The sequence below is a fragment of the Silurus meridionalis genome, chromosome 18 (genome assembly GCF_014805685.1).
Source record: "Silurus meridionalis isolate SWU-2019-XX chromosome 18, ASM1480568v1, whole genome shotgun sequence".
In the NCBI taxonomy this organism is placed as follows: domain Eukaryota; kingdom Metazoa; phylum Chordata; class Actinopteri; order Siluriformes; family Siluridae; genus Silurus; species Silurus meridionalis.
In genome coordinates this window covers 7,794,112-7,812,107 of record NC_060901.1, presented here as the reverse complement: position 1 = coordinate 7,812,107, position 17,996 = coordinate 7,794,112, and the positions used below count along the sequence as shown (strand labels likewise).

The window sequence follows — 17,996 nt, the reverse complement described above, 5'->3', positions numbered from 1 at the left end:
TTCCTGTTGAATTTGTTTATTTGATCATTTCTTTTGAAAGAAGACACTGATATTAGGAAATAATGTTACCATAAAAGAAAATACTTGTCAAAGTAACACCCACATGAAAGCCTGGACCCAATGTTTCCCAGTAGAACATCACCCAAAGCATCAAAATGCATCTGCCAGCTTGCCCTCGTCTTAAATGCATCCTGGTGGCATCTCTAAATCAGGAAGGATACACACACACACACACACACACACACACACACACACACACAATTATCCATGTGGAGCCATGTTTAAAAAAATGTGATTTATTAGATGTATATGTATTGGCTACATTAAAGGCAAAGTAGTTAAGACACAAAGTTGTTGCAATTTACGTAACCCTCACCTTACACTTGGAGTATTCTCGGATTGTGTCTCATTGCAGATGATGAAAGTGTCTGAAAGTACTGATGAAATATAAATGCTTGATACTATTGAGCATTATCTCAACATTGCATGCTGTCAAAAAGATTCATATAAAATCATAACAAACCTACACAGCTATATAAATATATTAATATTTAGCCAATGTGCTTGTATCTGAAATAGATTTTTAACAAGGTGCTTTTTACTTGTCACATTTACATTGCATCACAGTGAAATACTTCTTCGCCTATTCAAGCGATGCAAGGAAGCTGGGGTCAGAGCGACAGAGTCAGCCATGACCCAGCGCCCCTGGAGCACAGGGAGTTAAGGACCTTGCTCAAGGACCCAAGAGCGTCAGATTCGCAATTCTGGGGCTTGACCCACTGAAACTTCTGATCAGGAACCCAGAGCATTAACCAGTTGACCTGCCACTTTCACTATAGGGGTTGTAAGTTATGATTTATCCAGTTTTCAGGTTTCAACACAAACCTGCGCTAATCATGTACTAATCTAGTCCTGTTTTATGTCTGGGCTGAAGAAGGCTCACGTATAGAGAGCATTTATGTTAAAGTAGAAATGGAATTTAGACGTAATGCGCTTGTAATATACGTTTGCTTCCCACATGTGGCCAACAGCGGTAATGCAGGCGAGTGTGTATGCCAATTCCAACACGCCTCGAAAATAAGGCCCAATGTTATGTGGGAAATAATTTGTTTATTTATTGGAACCTGGGGGTTTTATTCATTTCAGAACTTTACACCCATAAAACCCTGGTTATTATTATTATTATTATTATTATTATTATTATTGATGGTAGTAGCAGTAGATAGATAGATAGATAGATAGATAGATAGATAGATAGATAGATAGATAGATAGATAGATAGATAGATAGATAGATAGATAGATAGATAGAACTTTATTGTCATTGCATAGTACAGATACACAGCAACGAAATGCAGTTTGGCATCTACCAGAAGTGCAAAAAGTAGCAATTGTGCAAAAAGTGAGATAAATATGTAGCATATTTACAGCATGTAATATATATATATGTATATATGTAAGCATATGTACAGTGAATAAATATAAAGGCTATAGCAGTGCAGAGATGTGTGGACACCATAGAAGTAGTAGTATTTATTTATTTATTAACTTACGAATCAGAACAGACGTCTGATTCCAAACGGCAATATTATTATACTTAATACATTTGATAGTAGTTATTGTCTAATTTAGGGTTTGCACGTTTTTTTTTAATTTTTTTATAACATACTAAATAAGCCGACCCAGACCCATAGCCAGAGTCAGACTCGGTGCTGTGGATGGTTCACCCATCCATTCACATGATGTAAATAAAATGTGATACATTAAAGGTACTGTATATGTATGGGCTACTCCAATAGTAAGTATTCTTGGATTGTGTCTCATTGCAAATGATGAAAGGGTGTGAAAGTACAAAAAATATATAAATGCTTCCTATTAATGAACACTCATTTACATCTTATTGCTCTCATGTTGATAACAAACCGTACCAAAAACCAATACAAATGATTCTTTAATGTATATTCTTATTATTAATAAAGAAATAATAATTTGTGTCAATATAAGGATACATATTCCTTATTTCTCTGTCTTCTTCACCCAGCTACTCTCTCTCTCTCTCTCTCTCTCTCTCTCTCTCTCTCTCTCTCTATTTATCTATCTCTCTCGCTTGATTTGTTGAGTTAAACATGCCCCTGAGGTACCAGTGACCAGTGATTCTGTCTCTTCCCTCATTTCAGATCTGCCTGATTTATCCCAATGGTTTACCTCTGGATTGAGTTCTCTCCATTTAAAGACCACTTTGTGGTCATGGTTTCACATGAAAAGCCTAAAGATCCATGAAGATGCCAATTCTCACAATGTGCCTGAGCTCTTACTTGTATGCCAGTAAAAAAGGTAGCCTACTTGTCCCTGGAGAAGCGAGTGAATACATGCAAATAACGCCAATGCCAACTGTGTCCAAAACACTGATCTATTCATTATTAATGTTTAATAAACTTAATAAAGACTATTATTACCAATCGACTGCAGCTCATTTAAAGCAAGAAAAGAAAGCCTGGCATTGAAACTAAATGAGATAAGGCAGGGTTGTAAACATTAGAGAAGCAACTCGAGATGGAAACAATGTCAATAACTTAACAAACCTTAAAAATAAAACAAGGAGTAAAACATTCACTTAATGTGAACCTGCTTAACTTCTCCAGGGAAACACTGCTAAAAATAATGTTCAGATGACGAAAAAGTTTGGAAACTTTTGAAAAGAAGTACGATATTTACAATATATTTAGAAATGATCATAGAGCCAGTTGATGCCTCGTGGTCTTGTTCAGCGAGAAGAAACTGGAGCCTTGATTCATTTACATTAATGGCATTTGGCAGACGCCCTTATTCATAGTGACCTACAATCTTATTTATACAACTTTGCGATGATGGTTAGGGCCCAAAAGGGCCCACTAGCAGCTCGGTGGGTGATGCTGGGATTTAAACTCAATATTTTCCAGTCGTGTTTTAGCACCACATTATAATAATATTATTATACTCTGTGATGAAACGTTGACCCTTGAGAATAAAGCCACGTAAACTCGACAAACTCTTCATACTGACGCGTAAACGTAAACGCGTAACGCGCAACTCGTTGTTTACGAGCGCAGAGAACGCGCACGTCGCTCCAGCGCATGCGCAGGACGGCGCTTCCTTCTTCGTTCATGCCTGATGGCATGTGCTCATCCGGGGACTTTAGCTACAGCCTATCAACGTCGAGAGAGCTCGCGCAACCATTTGTTGAAAGAGCGTTAAAACGCGTATATTGATCAATTGTAATATCTGAAATAAGTTGTATTATTCAATTCGTTATTTGAGTTGTTTCAGGGGCGGGTTAATCATTAAAGTGGGAAAATACAACAGACTATGACAATCACACTAGAAGAACGTGACTTTAGGATTAGTGACGGCAGGGTGCGGAGTAGCCAATCAGAAGCCGTGTGGTCCACGTGCGCGTTAGTCTGGGTGGAGCGAGGGAGTTACGTGGGCAAAAAGTGCGCTCGAGCGTCAACGTAGGAGAGACAAATACAACGTTTTGCAGCTGGATGCGGTAAATAGGAATACACGCCGAGATTGATTCGGAGGATCTTTATTTTTTTCCGTGCCTTACTGGACACCGACTTCAGCCGTTTAGGGCGTCGGAACTGAGTTGACTGCGACTATTACTATTTATGTAACCGTTACCGTTTCGGAGAGCGTGCTGGCGTAGAAAGGGAGAGAGTGTGAGGATTTGATTTCATTCAACTATACACACACACACGATTCATTATTTTGTCAAAAGCAGCTACTGGTAACAGAACTGATTGTCTGTTACCTTATTTTATTATCTTATTTGTATGATTTAGAAATAATAATAATAAAAAAAAACAAGTTATACAACAGGGGAGTACAGCGCACAGCTCGGTCCTAAAGCCTGCCGTGTATACAGCTACGCACTTTCGTATCCCAATGGTTCAGCTGAGGCCAGTGTCTAAAAGCTTTGACATAATGGCGAGTGTTTTGTTAGAGCAAGGATAATTTGATTTTTCAACAATTTACACTTTTTTTAAGTTTTAGGGCGATTTGCATAAACCATAATTAAACCATCCATTTTTTTTTGGACTGCACAGACTTTTTTGAGAAGTTTTGACACCTCGAATATTAACATTTAAAGAGATTGTCCGGTGAAGTAATGGTCGTAAATACAATCCACTGGTTCAGGAAGGGCTTGCGGCTCCACGACAATCCTTCCCTCCAAGAATCCATCCGGGGAGCGGACAGTGTGCGCTGTGTGTACATCCTCGACCCCTGGTTTGCTGGATCGTCTAACGTCGGAATCAACAGGTGGAGGTATGGGAGCTGTGTGTACACTCTAACTGCGTCACTATGGGTCATTATAGACCACTGTAGGTCACTCTAGGTATTTGAGTCCCTATAGGACACTATACGCTACTGTAGGCCCCTATAGGTTAGTGTAGGTCACTTCTAGTCACTATAAGCAACTGTAGGCCCCTATAGGTTAGTATAGGTCACTATTAGTCACTATAGGCCACTATACGCTACTGTAGGCCCCTATAGGTTAGTATAGGTCACTACTAGTCACTATAAGCTACTGTAGGCCCCTATAGGTTAGTATAGGTCACTATTAGTCACTATAAGCTACTGTAGGCCCCTATAGGTTAGTATAGGTCACTATTAGTCACTATAGGCCACTATAAGCTACTGTAGGCCCCTATAGGTTAGTATAGGTCACTACTAGTCACTATAAGCTACTGTAGGCCCCTATAGGTTAGTATAGGTCACTATAAGTCTTCATGGGTCACTTGAGGGTCACTGTAGGTTACTTACTGATTTGCATATCTACTGAATCATCATAGATGAGTTGCATTTCAAAATGTGTTACATAAACTACTATAAAGTTTTATAATAATGTACAATTATAAATTATCCCTTGTTTTTTAAAGAATGAGTTTGTCTTTGGTCCACCAGAGTGATAACATTTGAAGTATAGAGCAACAAGTGACCACCTGTAAACAGATTGAATAAATCAGTTTTATTTATTATACATAAAACAGGAAAATAATTTATGGCAAAGAAGTCTGTGAAGAAGACTTACAATGATCAATAATTGTTTCTTGGAAACAATGGTAAATAGTGATTGGAGGTTGGGAAACAATAGAGATAAGTAATAGTAATATGTTATTAGTTGTAGAAGACATTATAATGATGAATAGATAGATAGATAGATAGATAGATAGATAGATAGATAGATAGATAGAGCACTTTATTTTCCTAGAAATAAAATCTATTGTTATTACTTATTGGTCGGTGGCAAACAATGTTGCATAGAGATTTCAGTATTTGGTTGTTGGGAATAATGACCAACCCAATTGCAACTCAGTTTTGGTATTGCGCAAATGGTGGTTAGTTAACAGTGTGTGTTTACTCAACTCATATCAGCTCCACTATGAGGTAGAGAGTTATATATCGACTGCAGTAATCCGCTCAGAAAGTCATTACATTTGCTACTTGGAAAAATAATGATAAAAAAGTATAGCAGCAAAGTCACTGACATGAAAATATTGATCATTTGACTGCATGGCGGCATTGCAATAAATGTATTGTTTATAATTATTTATTCGCCTGTCACAAAAAAGCCACATTGAATGGTTTTATTGTTTTAATTTATAACCATATTGTTTATTAATTTTACTGCAACAAAAACAACACCCGGTCTGGGTCCTTGGAATCGTTTGGGACAAATTTCACTAGAAATGTGCAATGTACTGATTCAGACAATCATGATAGGAGCCAGATAAGAACAATATCACTGATCATTTTACTGTCATTTAAAACAAATCACTTGGTCTGGGTTTTTAAAACATGCTTTTCCAGAAGCTTCCAGAGAGTTTGTTTGGTCACATGTGAGTGTGGGTGTGGCTGATGAGTCTTGTTATGTATCTTGGTTATATAACATCATGATCTGTAGTATCATCACCTTGTGTATCTATTGTACAACCTGTAGAAGTGGGTCAGTGTGACATGAAGGGGCAATAGTAATGGAAGTGACTGATTCCCCCAGTGACCTACTTACTGTTCAGCATTCACTGATCAGTCTGATCTCACTGTACAAAACAGGGATCTTTTCTATTACAGTAAGGAGAAATACTCTATGCTCTCCTTTTCCACAAACTTTTTAATTCCTAAGAATTGTACTAATGATTTTTTTATTATATCATATTTAATGGGGGGTCCCCCTGGTGGTCTAGTGGTTAGGATGCGGCGCTCTCACCACTGCGGCCCGGGTTCGATCCCCGGTCAGGGAACCAACCCCAGCCACTCTTAGTGCCGGTCCCAAGCCCAGATAAATTGGGGAGGGTTGCGTTAGGAAGGGCATCCAGCATAAAAACATGTGCCAAATCAAACATGCGGAGGATCCGCTGTGGCGACCCCTAACGGGAGAAGCCGAAAGTAAGGTTATATCATACATTTAATGAACGAGCCAAAAGTGTAATCAAAACTAATGCCATGTACATAAACAGTTTTATTCACTGTTGATGAAAACTGTTAAGGACTGTTGAAACACAATCTGTACTTTGAATTTTTTTTTTTTTTTTACGTATTCATGTGCATTCTACATGTGGTGATTAATGTCTTTCTAATATCCTGAATGTGTTAGTGATCTCTTCTTAATCATAGCGTATAAGCTTTAAATGAGCAGTGTGTAGACGGCCTTCAAACCACTGTAACTACCACAAGATTTGACATGATGAACTGTTTTTAAGAAAGGTTTTACCAGTCTAATTGGTTTAATCTGGTATTGAGTGTCATGTGTATGAAGCTATCCGTTCGTAATTGGCAAATTGTTGACATGGTTAGCAGAATTATTGGCACCGTTCAATTGTGTGGGTTAAGAAATATACCTATAAATAAGTAAACCTAACGGTACTTCAAACAAATGCAATAAAATTGTTATCCGTTTATAAAATGAATGATAAAATCAGTTCTTTTGACTTTGACTTGTGTCTCAGCTTCTTGGAAAAGGCCATTAATATGAGATTGTGGGAATCCAAAGCTCCACTATAAAAGAAACAGATGCCTCATAATACCCAGTTATTGCTGTAATAAAAAGTTAAAAAGTTTGAAACAGTTTGCATTTCTCCCAGTAGTGGACACACAAGCAAATAAAACCTGATTACCTCTGCCCAGAGTTTGAGACATGGCTGTAGTTTAGAGTCTTTTCTGAGAAATCACACGTTTGAATCCTGATACTCTCACAGCCATTTGTTTAATGGGCAGATTATTTTGTTGAAGTTCGGTATATTTCTCTGTGGCACATCCTGGCAGCCGGTTTCACAGAAGCATGCGTTAGCCTTCATCTTGTTTTATGATCGGGATTGAAGCGGGATTGTTCACAAAACGAAATGTGGGAAAGACATCTTAATAGTCTTCTATAGCTGTCGCAACATTTTACAGTGCATTTATTTTTCTTCTATGGGAGGCTTCAGATATACAGAGCTTATATATTATAGTAGAATATAGTGTACAGTGGTGCACAGTTAATATTAGTTGCTGCTCATTCTCACACAGGGTGCCAATAAATACTGTAGAATAATGTAGATATGATTGAAACGTTTTACTGTTGTACTTCAGAATTGGTTTGAAAAAAATGAGTAATATGTGCAAGAAAGACATGGATTTTTTGGCTTACTCTCACCCACCATGTACCCTGTTATTACCAGGATAATACAGACCACTACTGAGCTCGTTACCTGGCAACAGCAATAATTCATGTCTCTGACTTGTGTCTGTGGGTGTGACTCGGTTAGAAAATACTCTTCGGTTAATGTGGGCAACAGGAGTTCGAACACAATAATCAGTCCTCTTGTTTGTGTTCATGTTTGTGTATGTATGTGGATTTAATAATCCAGAACCCTAAAGCAGCAAGTTAGAAATGCATTTCCACATCATCAGTGTTATTACCATGTCTTGAGGTTTGGTTGTAGTCATTTTAATAAAATGAAACAGAAGCTTTTGACTTAAAAAAGTTAGGATACATTAGGATACATGTCATTTATATAAACCTGCCATTTAGATACTGTCAGAGGTGCTATTAAATAAAATACATTTTCTAACCAATCAGATTTGAGAATTTAAGCCACGCTGTCATGTAATATAATGTAGCGAGTGCAATCTCACCAAATGACACTAAATAGGAAAGAAAGAAGAGAATGTTACTTGTCACATATACACTACAGTGCAGTGCAATGAATTCCTTGCATATATCTTGTTTTTTTTTTTATTTAAGATCTTTTTTTATTGTCATTTCAACCATATATAGCATATATACACACTAAAATGGCACAATGTTTCTCCAAGACCCTGGTGCTACATAAACAGCATAGTGCTACATAACAGAACACAGAGTTAAGGACTTATTACCGTAGTTTTATTATCAATGCACTGACTGCTTCTTCTCACTACCCTGCTTTTTTAGTTTCACTCGGTTCTTTTTGAAAAAGAAACAAAACATGTTAACAAACAAGTTTAGTTTTATTTGAGTTTGACTTTTTGTGTAAATGATGAACATGGACATGAACAAGAAAACTTTTCAGAACAATAGCACACCAACTAAAACGATATAAAAAAAAAACAGGCCAAGGTATTGTTTTGTTGTTTGTTCCTTTCTTTAATAATGAAGTAATATCTGTAGCACTACATAACCGTTTTTGTTTTTAGTAATATATACATTTTTAATACATATTTTTAAGACCACGAAAGATTGATTTCATTCTCCCGCAACCCGCACACACGAGTATTTTACCGCCCGCAACTGCCTGAATTGAAGAGTAAAGGGGCGGAGTTTAGCAACCTTGTGGTGGAGCTTATTTCAAGACAGGAAAACTGTAAATACTATCCTGAAGCAACGATGTATATGAACATATTCTGGATTACAGACGGTTTCTGTTATATTATTGAAATATTTATATTCGCATCTATCACAGTATAACATTTTGGTTTTAATTTTAAAAATGCGAAATCCATTTGTACGTTTAGTATTACAGAAGATTTTGCTATAATTTAGAGGAGTTCTAGCAGCTATAAACGGTCATTCAATGGCACGTGTGTAGTCTAAAAACTGTTTACTAAATTTGTGAATGCAAACTCCTCATGTAATGAAATATTGATTTTATGAATCTCCTAAAACATTACTGATTATGCTAGATTAGTTAACATTTGGTCAGAAGCCATTATGGGATATGACCTACAGGGGCCATCTTAGTTCATGGTGATATAATAATTTGGTATATGAAGGTCCATTGCTATTAACAGCTGAATGCAATATCAGCATTCCCCCTAAAAATGCCAATTTGTGTCTAAAACTGACTCTGAATGCTGTTGTTAGGTCAAGTGGCTTTTATTGTCGTTTCTTCTGTACACAGTGGTACACAGGAAAAATAAAACGTTTCTCCAGAACCCTGGTGCTACAATAAACAACATAGAGCTACAACACACAACATAAAGCTACATAAACTGCATCGAGCGCAACCTAGTGCAAACAGTGCAGACGAAAACCAGTGCAGACAGACAACACGAGACAAAACACATAACCCAAGATAGCGCCGCCCAGTAAACCTACTGTATACTCTGAATATACAGTACTGTGCAATGAGAACTGTAAAAACTATAACTGAGAGTAAATATAAACAAACACAATGCAGTGCAAAAAACAGCAGTAGCAGCAGTCAAGAGGTGCAAAAAACAGCATGTAAACAGTGTAATACGGTCAAGTATAAATAATAATAAATAAATGATGTTGAACTGGATTGTGATGAGTAATGAGTGTGTGTTAAATGTGTGGAAAAGTGGAGGACTGTGATAAATTTAATTGTCATGTGTGTTCACCAGGTACCTAAATAGTATAGGTAAAACCCCTCTGCTTTACAAAAGCCAGTTATTTAGTAGATTCTATTTTAAATGCTGGAAATGTCCAGGAAAGTGATATGTAGGACTTGGGCATGGAATACAGGGTTCAGTGTGTTTAAATGTACTTTAAGATTTAAAACAGTAAATCAAAATAAATGAGGCACATTTGTGCAAATACCTTTTAAGGCATTGCTAAAACAAAAGGTCCGGGTCTGTGAAAAGCAGAGAGATGTTTCACTGACCTTATATAAGAATGGTTTGCTTACATAACACTCGTGCTGCATATTTTCAGTTAAGAGTTTTGCGTAACAAGGAGTACTAATGTTACTGACACCATGCTGATGTAATATAACTCACTGTTTGTCAATCTTTTAAACAGAACCATCAGTGAGTCTAGTTTAAATGTTTTATAAATGCTTTGGCATGAATGTTTAGAATCCAGAAGACTTCCTCAATAACTGTTGCATACTGTATATCATGTTATTCTGTGCAGGTTTTTACTACAGTGTCTGGAGGACTTGGACACCAGCCTTCGCAAGCTCAACTCCCGGTTGTTTGTAATCCGGGGCCAGCCAACTGATGTTTTCCCTCGGCTCTTCAAGGTAAGATGACAACACGTCAGCAGCCTTAAACACAACATTCAAAAGCGAACTTTTTTATTTGGGAAAAATTTTTCAGACCCGATGCGCAGAAGACAGATTTATAACGGACATATTAAAAAAAGATTTTATAAAAAGCGAACAAGCAGTCTGGCATAATTAGGTCCGGTTTTCGAACATTTCGGATTTCGAACGGTTTTAAGGGATGAATTAAGTTTGATAATTACACACACACACACACACACACACACACACACACACACACACACACACACACACATATATATATATTTCAAGTAAAACTTTAATTTTGAGACGGTTCCAAAAAAAAGTTACAACAGGAAGGTTGTTACATGTTTAAAATATATTGTAATCCATTTCAGTAGTTCATAATATGAATAAACTTCAGGATTAATACGTCACATAACATTAATTAAATTACTAACGTGTGAAGTTTTTTCTTTTTCCGATAGTAAACCAAAAAAAGCCCACAACAACCAACACCTTATTTAACATAATTATAGTTACTTTCTGGGAAAGGTGGGGTTTTATTAATAACAGCAATAAACATGATCTAATAACAATTTTGCACATTTATATGGATTCATGTTTAAATCCTGAATATTTAAATATATATTTAAATAAATTACATTTAATAATACATGTTAACTAACTTTGCTTGTTTGTCAGAATGATTTATTAATGATGATTTTGATTTATTCAGGTTTGCGGTTTGTTAATGTAGTAAGCGATGTCAGTTTATGGAACCTTAAAGTAAATACTTTGGGAATGAGATAAGAATGGGAGAAATAAACTTTTAAACTCATCTTATTTAGATTTTTGGATAATTAATGTCTTGGCCTACATTGTTTGGCCATTTTATAACCTTGTGATAATGAAGGTACAAATGCAGTAATTGACTAATTACATTTAATTACATTTACAATTATTATGTAATTACATTTATTTTTTGCACTTCCTTGTATGTAACAATAAGTCTGTTTTAGTTTTTAATAATTTGATCAGTGTTAAAATGCCTAAAATACTACAGTAAATGTTCTATTAATTTTGAACTGTGTTCATTAGCCCTCTAGCCAGGTCCTAAACAAAACCAACAGATCATCGCCATTATGTTTCTTTTTAAAGCAGTTTCGTTTTACCTTCCAGTCTTGCTACATGCAGCATTTTCCAAGTTTGTTTTCACAGGAGTTTACTCTCTGTTTAGAGCCTTTGTTTGTCTTGTTAAGGCTAATAATGTTCTCTTGATCCCCACTCAGGAGTGGAACATCACCCGGCTGTCTTATGAGTATGACTCTGAGCCGTTTGGAAAAGAGCGAGATGCAGCCATTCAAAAGCTGGCCAGTGAGGCCGGAGTGGAGGTGACAGTACGGATCTCCCACACACTCTATGATCTGGACAAGTATGTACCCTGGCAATGGTCAATCACTACCACAGTGTCACTGCTGTATCGGAAATTGATACAATGGAGAATTATAACAGATTTCATAATTTTTCCCACAATCTTCTATTTTCACACTTTACTAACTCACACTTTCAGGATCATCGAGCTCAATGGTGGCCAGTCTCCACTCACCTACAAGCGCTTCCAGACCCTCATCAGCAGAATGGAGGCGGTGGAGACTCCCGCCGAGGCCATCACAGCCGAAGTCATGGGCTCTCGCACCACTCCTCTTTCTGATGATCATGACGAGAAGTTTGGTGTTCCTTCCCTGGAAGAGCTCGGTAAGTTTCTTCATATTCTAATTCGTCCACCATTTTTGTTCAATTTGCTTACTTCAGGAATTGATTCCCAATTGGTTTCCTGGTTGTGTCAAATCTTTCATGCAAGAGCTTACAGAAGATCCTGATTCACTGCCTCACATGCAGCACGTAATTCACACAGTTAACATCAGATATTTTGTTTTCCAACAATCCATCTTAACAAATTGTTTATACACGTGTAAAGATATTTTAAAATGCTGTGTTGTGACAAATAATTTGTAAATGCTCAGTAGCTTGTTTTTGATTGTTGTGTCCAGGTTTTGACACAGAAGGTCTGTCCTCAGCTGTGTGGCCTGGGGGAGAGACTGAGGCCCTTACACGACTCGAGAGGCATCTGGAGAGAAAGGTCAGAAATGAATGTTTTTGTTTTTTTTAACAGTCAGACATAATCTTTTCCATATAAATTGTACCATTCAAATAAAGATCAAAATTTATATAAATTATGCAGTTTGGCACAGTTTTACAAATGGTCACTAATCCATAACGATGCTTCCAGGCATGGGTGGCCAACTTTGAGCGTCCCCGAATGAACGCCAACTCGCTGCTGGCTAGTCCTACTGGCCTCAGTCCTTACTTGAGGTTTGGCTGCCTCTCGTGTCGACTCTTCTACTTCAAACTCACAGACCTTTACAAGAAGGTAAAAGAACCTGTCTCTTTATTGTAGATCAGTAAAACTTACAATAATCAAAATACCACTCTGAAGCTATTTCTGGGGTCACACTAATCCAGGCAGACACCTCTCCCGTGTGCATCCCTCAGGTAAAGAAGAACAGCTCGCCACCTCTCTCGCTCTACGGCCAGCTGTTGTGGCGCGAGTTCTTCTACACAGCCGCAACCAACAATCCACGCTTTGACAAAATGGAGGGCAACCCCATATGCGTGCAAATCCCATGGGACCGCAACCCAGAGGCACTGGCTAAGTGGGCCGAGGGCAGGACAGGCTTCCCCTGGATCGACGCCATCATGACCCAGCTGAGGCAGGAGGGGTGGATTCACCACCTGGCGCGGCACGCCGTGGCCTGCTTCCTCACACGTGGAGACTTGTGGGTCAGCTGGGAAGAGGGCATGAAGGTACTGTGTCTTAAGAACTGATCTTTTGTTTACTGTTAGTCATCCACTAATTCAATAAAAGTTATCTATTTTAAAGTAAAACATTATACCCAGGCTACAATTTATATTTCCAGCTTCCAGCTACAAACCAGTATATGTGCACTTTCGAGTACTCTGGTTTTGACACTCTGCCTGAATCTGAGCAATCGCTGCAACAGAGTGCTATGCAATTACTGGTCATCTATTATCACCATTAATCATAATGATCCGTATTATTCCAGTCAGAACAGATGCGCCTTTGATTAAACTCGGCAGAATAGGAATGTGCAGGTGCGCACGGTTTGAAGCTGGTGGTGCGTTGCTGAGCACCAGTGGCACCTCCTAAATCACTGGCAAGCTCATTTCCTCCTCCAGAAGGCTCTAGATAGCAGATATCCTTACGAAGTACCACCCAAATAAAATTAAAGTAGTTTTAAATTAACGTTATGTTCAAAACAAGCCTTCTACTTTCCTCATCGTTTTTTTTTTTCCTTCCCTAAATTCAATAGCTAGTCTGCTGAAATAGTTTTCAATTAGATTAATAATAATCATTAGATTTGTGTCTGTAATTGTAATAATTACTTTAAACTAGTCAACATAATCTGTATATTGTATATTCTACAATGTGTACAATTTCAAACCCATCAAAGAGTAAAGTTTCACAATCATTAGTCTCTTATATAAGTTTCCTTATTTATATAATTTAGTTTTAGTTTGTTTTTTGTTTGCAGAACTGGTTGTACCGCATGATAAATGAGGCCCATTGTTTACCAAATCCCTTTTCAAATCTTAATGTCCATTAGCCTGTATAACAGGGTTTTTTTTACCTTTCCTTTCTCTTTTTGTAAGTCTTTAATCAACATGTTCAAACAGCGAATGAGAACTGGTATCTTGCGTAGCTTTATTTTATTTTAGTTACACCCGATACCTTTAAGCCGTAAAGAGCCAAGCAAACATGAGCTGAAAAAAAATCTGAGCCAAGCAAACATATAATTACAGTGCATTTTAAGGATAACTTTATGACGTCAGTATTTAATCTGTCTTTTTTAACGTCTTTAACTGGAAAAAAAAACTGCATACAAAATGATGGTGTAGTGACATGCTTTACACAGTAGGTGTCACTGCAAGCTTATGTCATTGCTGCAATACAACGTTCACTGTTATGGTACCAGGTGTTTGAGGAGCTGTTGCTGGATGCAGACTGGAGTGTGAATGCAGGCAGCTGGATGTGGCTCTCCTGCAGCTCCTTCTTCCAGCAGTTCTTCCACTGCTACTGCCCAGTGGGTTTCGGCCGCCGCACCGACCCCAACGGGGACTACATACGGTGGGTTGGATCATAAGATTTGTTTGTTTAAGATATTATTGTTTCTGTAAATAAATATTTAGAATAAATAGTTTTCTAAAAGGCACATGTAACTAATTTGCTTCGCTTTCTCATGTAGACGGTATTTACCAGTGCTCAGAGGATTTCCGGCAAAGTACATTTATGATCCATGGAACGCCCCTGAAAGTGTGCAGAAGTCAGCCAAGTGTGTGATTGGTGTGCACTACCCAAAGCCTATGGTGCACCATGCAGAAGCTAGCCGTCTCAACATCGAGCGCATGAAGCAGATTTACCAGCAGCTGTCATGTTACCGTGGTCTGGGTAAGTCTCGTCTGTGTAGCTTGAGACATGAACAGCACTTATTAGCTTTATTTTGGAGTTTTTACTCTAATCTTGATTGCTTTCATGATTTAATTTACAGTGTCTGCTCTTAATGATGTTACTAAAAGTAGACATGCTTAAAATGTTTGAAGTTATTAGGATAACTGAGGTATTTCAAATAAAGTAACTACAGATCTTCATCAGAGATGAAAACCTCTAAGCTTGCTAATGAAGCTGCTGACATACTTTCAGTCTGACTACATATACGCAGTATAACTACAACATATCTGATCTTAGGATGAAAATGACTGGAAACTACATGGTGTCTGGTCTTATAATAAAAATAACTGGTAAACTAAATAGCGTCAAATCTCAGGATGAGCACTACTATTAAACTTCAGTGTGTCCGATTTCATGATGAAAATACTGGCAAACTACATTGTGTCTGATCTCAGGATGAAAATGACTGGTAAAAAAACATAGTGTCTGATCTCAGGATGAAAATGACTGGTAAACTATATAGTGTCTGATCTTATAATGAAAATGACTGGTAAATTATATAGTGTCTAATCATAGGGAGAGGATTAAAACATTTAACTGTATTAGGTCTCTTTGGAGTATAATTTTTAACTTGTGCTAAATTTATATTACAGTATGAACATTCCAGACTGAAATGAAACATATTTCCTATGACATAATCAAGTCCTGATTCTTTTAGGTCTGCTGGCAATGGTGCCATCCAACCCTAACGGAAACGGGGAAAAGCATGATGGGACAAGCGTGATGGGAATCCCCAGTGCAGATGCCACCCAGGGAACTGCTGCATCCTCTGGTATATTTAAATGCCTGATGCCTTCCTGCACTTGTTTTGCATAACACATTATTTAGGACCACAGCATTGTATTGCTGTACAAGCATAAAGTACAACAGTTATTTTCTCTGTTTTAAATTGGGCGACCTCAGTTTTTGGTGCATTTTAGGTGTTACCATTATGAAACCATTGTTTATAATTGTTTTAACAATTGCAGAAAGCTGGAGTAACTTATTTGTGTAACTGTATAAACTGACATTCATATTAAAACAACTCCATCTATTAAAACATATTTTTGCACTGTATATTGCACTTAACATATACAACAACTCAGACGGTCTTTGCTTTACTTTACTTTAGGGTTCCAGATGCCTGCTAACTCTCAGGGGGAGTGGACCAGTGGAATGATGGTATATTCTCCTAGTTGCAATACACAACAAGGTACATAACATCCACACACACATTTACCAACAAGCCTTTTTACGAGCACTTGTACACAAGTTCCAGATCATAAGGCAGTTAAGCTCATTGGTTAAGACATTTGATGTCTAATTAGAACAGAAAAAATCATGTAGAATCATGTACAGGTCTTTTCTGGCTCTAATAACCTGGTCATGGTCAAGTCAGTGAAATCACATCCTGTTCTCACTCACTGAAGAAAAATGCAGAAATAATGTGTGGAATTAAAACTGGAGATTCGAAGAAAAGGCTGGAATAGTGGTTTTTTTCTTCCAGATTTAGTGAACCTGTCCCCATTCTAGCCTTAGATTCCTCTTCATTTCTGATCCAATCGTGGTTTTTTCTGCTGTTGTAGTTCATCCACCACAAGGTTCACCATGTCGAGCATTCTGAAAGGCATTCCTGTTCACCACACTTGTAATGAGCGATTATACATCCATTACCTCGATTTCACAGAATCCCCGACCATTAGCCATTTCTGATTTACTTAAACCAGCTCATGTGAACCAACAAGAATACTACAATCAAAGTCCCTGAGGCCACATTCTGATGCTTGATGTGAAGATGAACTGAAGCTCTTGCACTGTGTCTGCATATTTTTCAGCACTGTGCCATGAATGGCTGACTGTATTATTCAAAAATGTTCATTCAATCATTGAGAATATACCCACTGCAAACATGACTAAGATGTTAATAAGTGATGAACAATATTGCTGTAATTTGTAAAGATGTTAAATGCATTGTAATACTGGGAGCCTCTGGAGGGCCATGGAGATTAAGAGGACTTTTGAGATTTTTTTACAGCTCTAACCCACTCAGCGTATGTGAGAATTGGAATCTCACCAAAGTGTGCAGCTTGTTTATAATGATGCTCATGATGCTTAATGTCTCTAGGTTATTCTGGCAGCAGTAGTGGAATGGTGTGTTACAGACAGGAAGCTCAGCAGATCCTTGGTCCTGTGTTACAACAAGGTAATGACTTCAAGACCAAATTATAGTTTTCAATTGTCTGACTGTGTATTATATGTACTTTGAAGAAGGAGTTAAATTTCTGTGTTCTGTACTAAGCCTTTTTAGACCTTATGTAGAAATGTCTGTGTCTTTTCCAGGGCGGGGACATCACTCCAGCACTGTACAGTCATCTGGGAAACGTCACAACGAGGATTCTGGTTGTAACACAAGCTCAAAAGTCCAGAGACAGAACAGTCCTTGAACAGGTTTGTTTTCTTCATTGAAACTTCTCTAATACTATTTACAGAATGGGGTGGATTTCACCATCAAGAATGAAAATAGGTTTAAGTTATTTAAGGATCAGAAATCTGTTTTCATATGATTTGGATTGTAAATATGCCTGAACCAAGTCAGTAATAAAATTCGTCCTCCTTAAGATCCTGATTCGTCTGCCAGTGTTAACACCCTGTTCCGTTTAAGATCGTTTTCAGTGCCTTTCCTCTGCATTATAATAGTAAACAATTGATAAAGAAAACAGCATAAGACATTTCTTTTTATGCAATTTATATATAATATATATTTTTAATCATCATGCATTAATTAATATTTAATTGTTTGTATCCACAGGTTCTCACGTCACCATAGCATCCTGGAAATCACATACTGGTGTGTGTGTGTTAAAATGAAAAGAAAATAAAAAAAATAAAATAAATATATATATATAAATTTTTTTTTTTTTTTTTTTACATACACACACACACATACACACACACACA

General features: G+C 37.4%; 1 protein-coding gene across 1 annotated transcript; it reads left to right on the top strand.

Annotated features, from left to right (window-relative positions):
• The first annotated feature begins 3,241 nt into the window (after positions 1 to 3,241).
• Positions 3,242 to 17,932, top strand: cry1a (cryptochrome circadian regulator 1a). The gene is made up of 14 exons (XM_046873426.1): positions 3,242 to 4,307; positions 10,378 to 10,486; positions 11,761 to 11,903; positions 12,042 to 12,226; positions 12,523 to 12,611; positions 12,762 to 12,902; positions 13,025 to 13,336; positions 14,527 to 14,678; positions 14,797 to 14,999; positions 15,718 to 15,831; positions 16,171 to 16,251; positions 17,164 to 17,241; positions 17,379 to 17,486; positions 17,848 to 17,932. Exons 1-13 carry the CDS (start codon positions 4,150 to 4,152, stop codon positions 17,480 to 17,482), a joined length of 1,869 nt encoding a protein of 622 aa, XP_046729382.1. The 5' UTR covers positions 3,242 to 4,149; the 3' UTR covers positions 17,483 to 17,486; positions 17,848 to 17,932.
• The last annotated feature ends 64 nt before the right edge of the window (positions 17,933 to 17,996 follow it).

What these genes read in the sequence shown, in the direction of transcription:
- cry1a (XM_046873426.1), top strand. Translation starts at nt 4,150, where the DNA reads ATGGTCGTAAATACAATCCACTGGTTCAGGAAGGGCTTGCGGCTCCAC. An exon ending in GGGAACTGCTGCATCCTCTG is followed by an intron (nt 15,832 to 16,170) that starts GTATATTTAAAT and finishes ACTTTACTTTAG; the next exon opens with GGTTCCAGATGCCTGCTAAC. An exon ending in TAGTTGCAATACACAACAAG is followed by an intron (nt 16,252 to 17,163) that starts GTACATAACATC and finishes TAATGTCTCTAG; the next exon opens with GTTATTCTGGCAGCAGTAGT.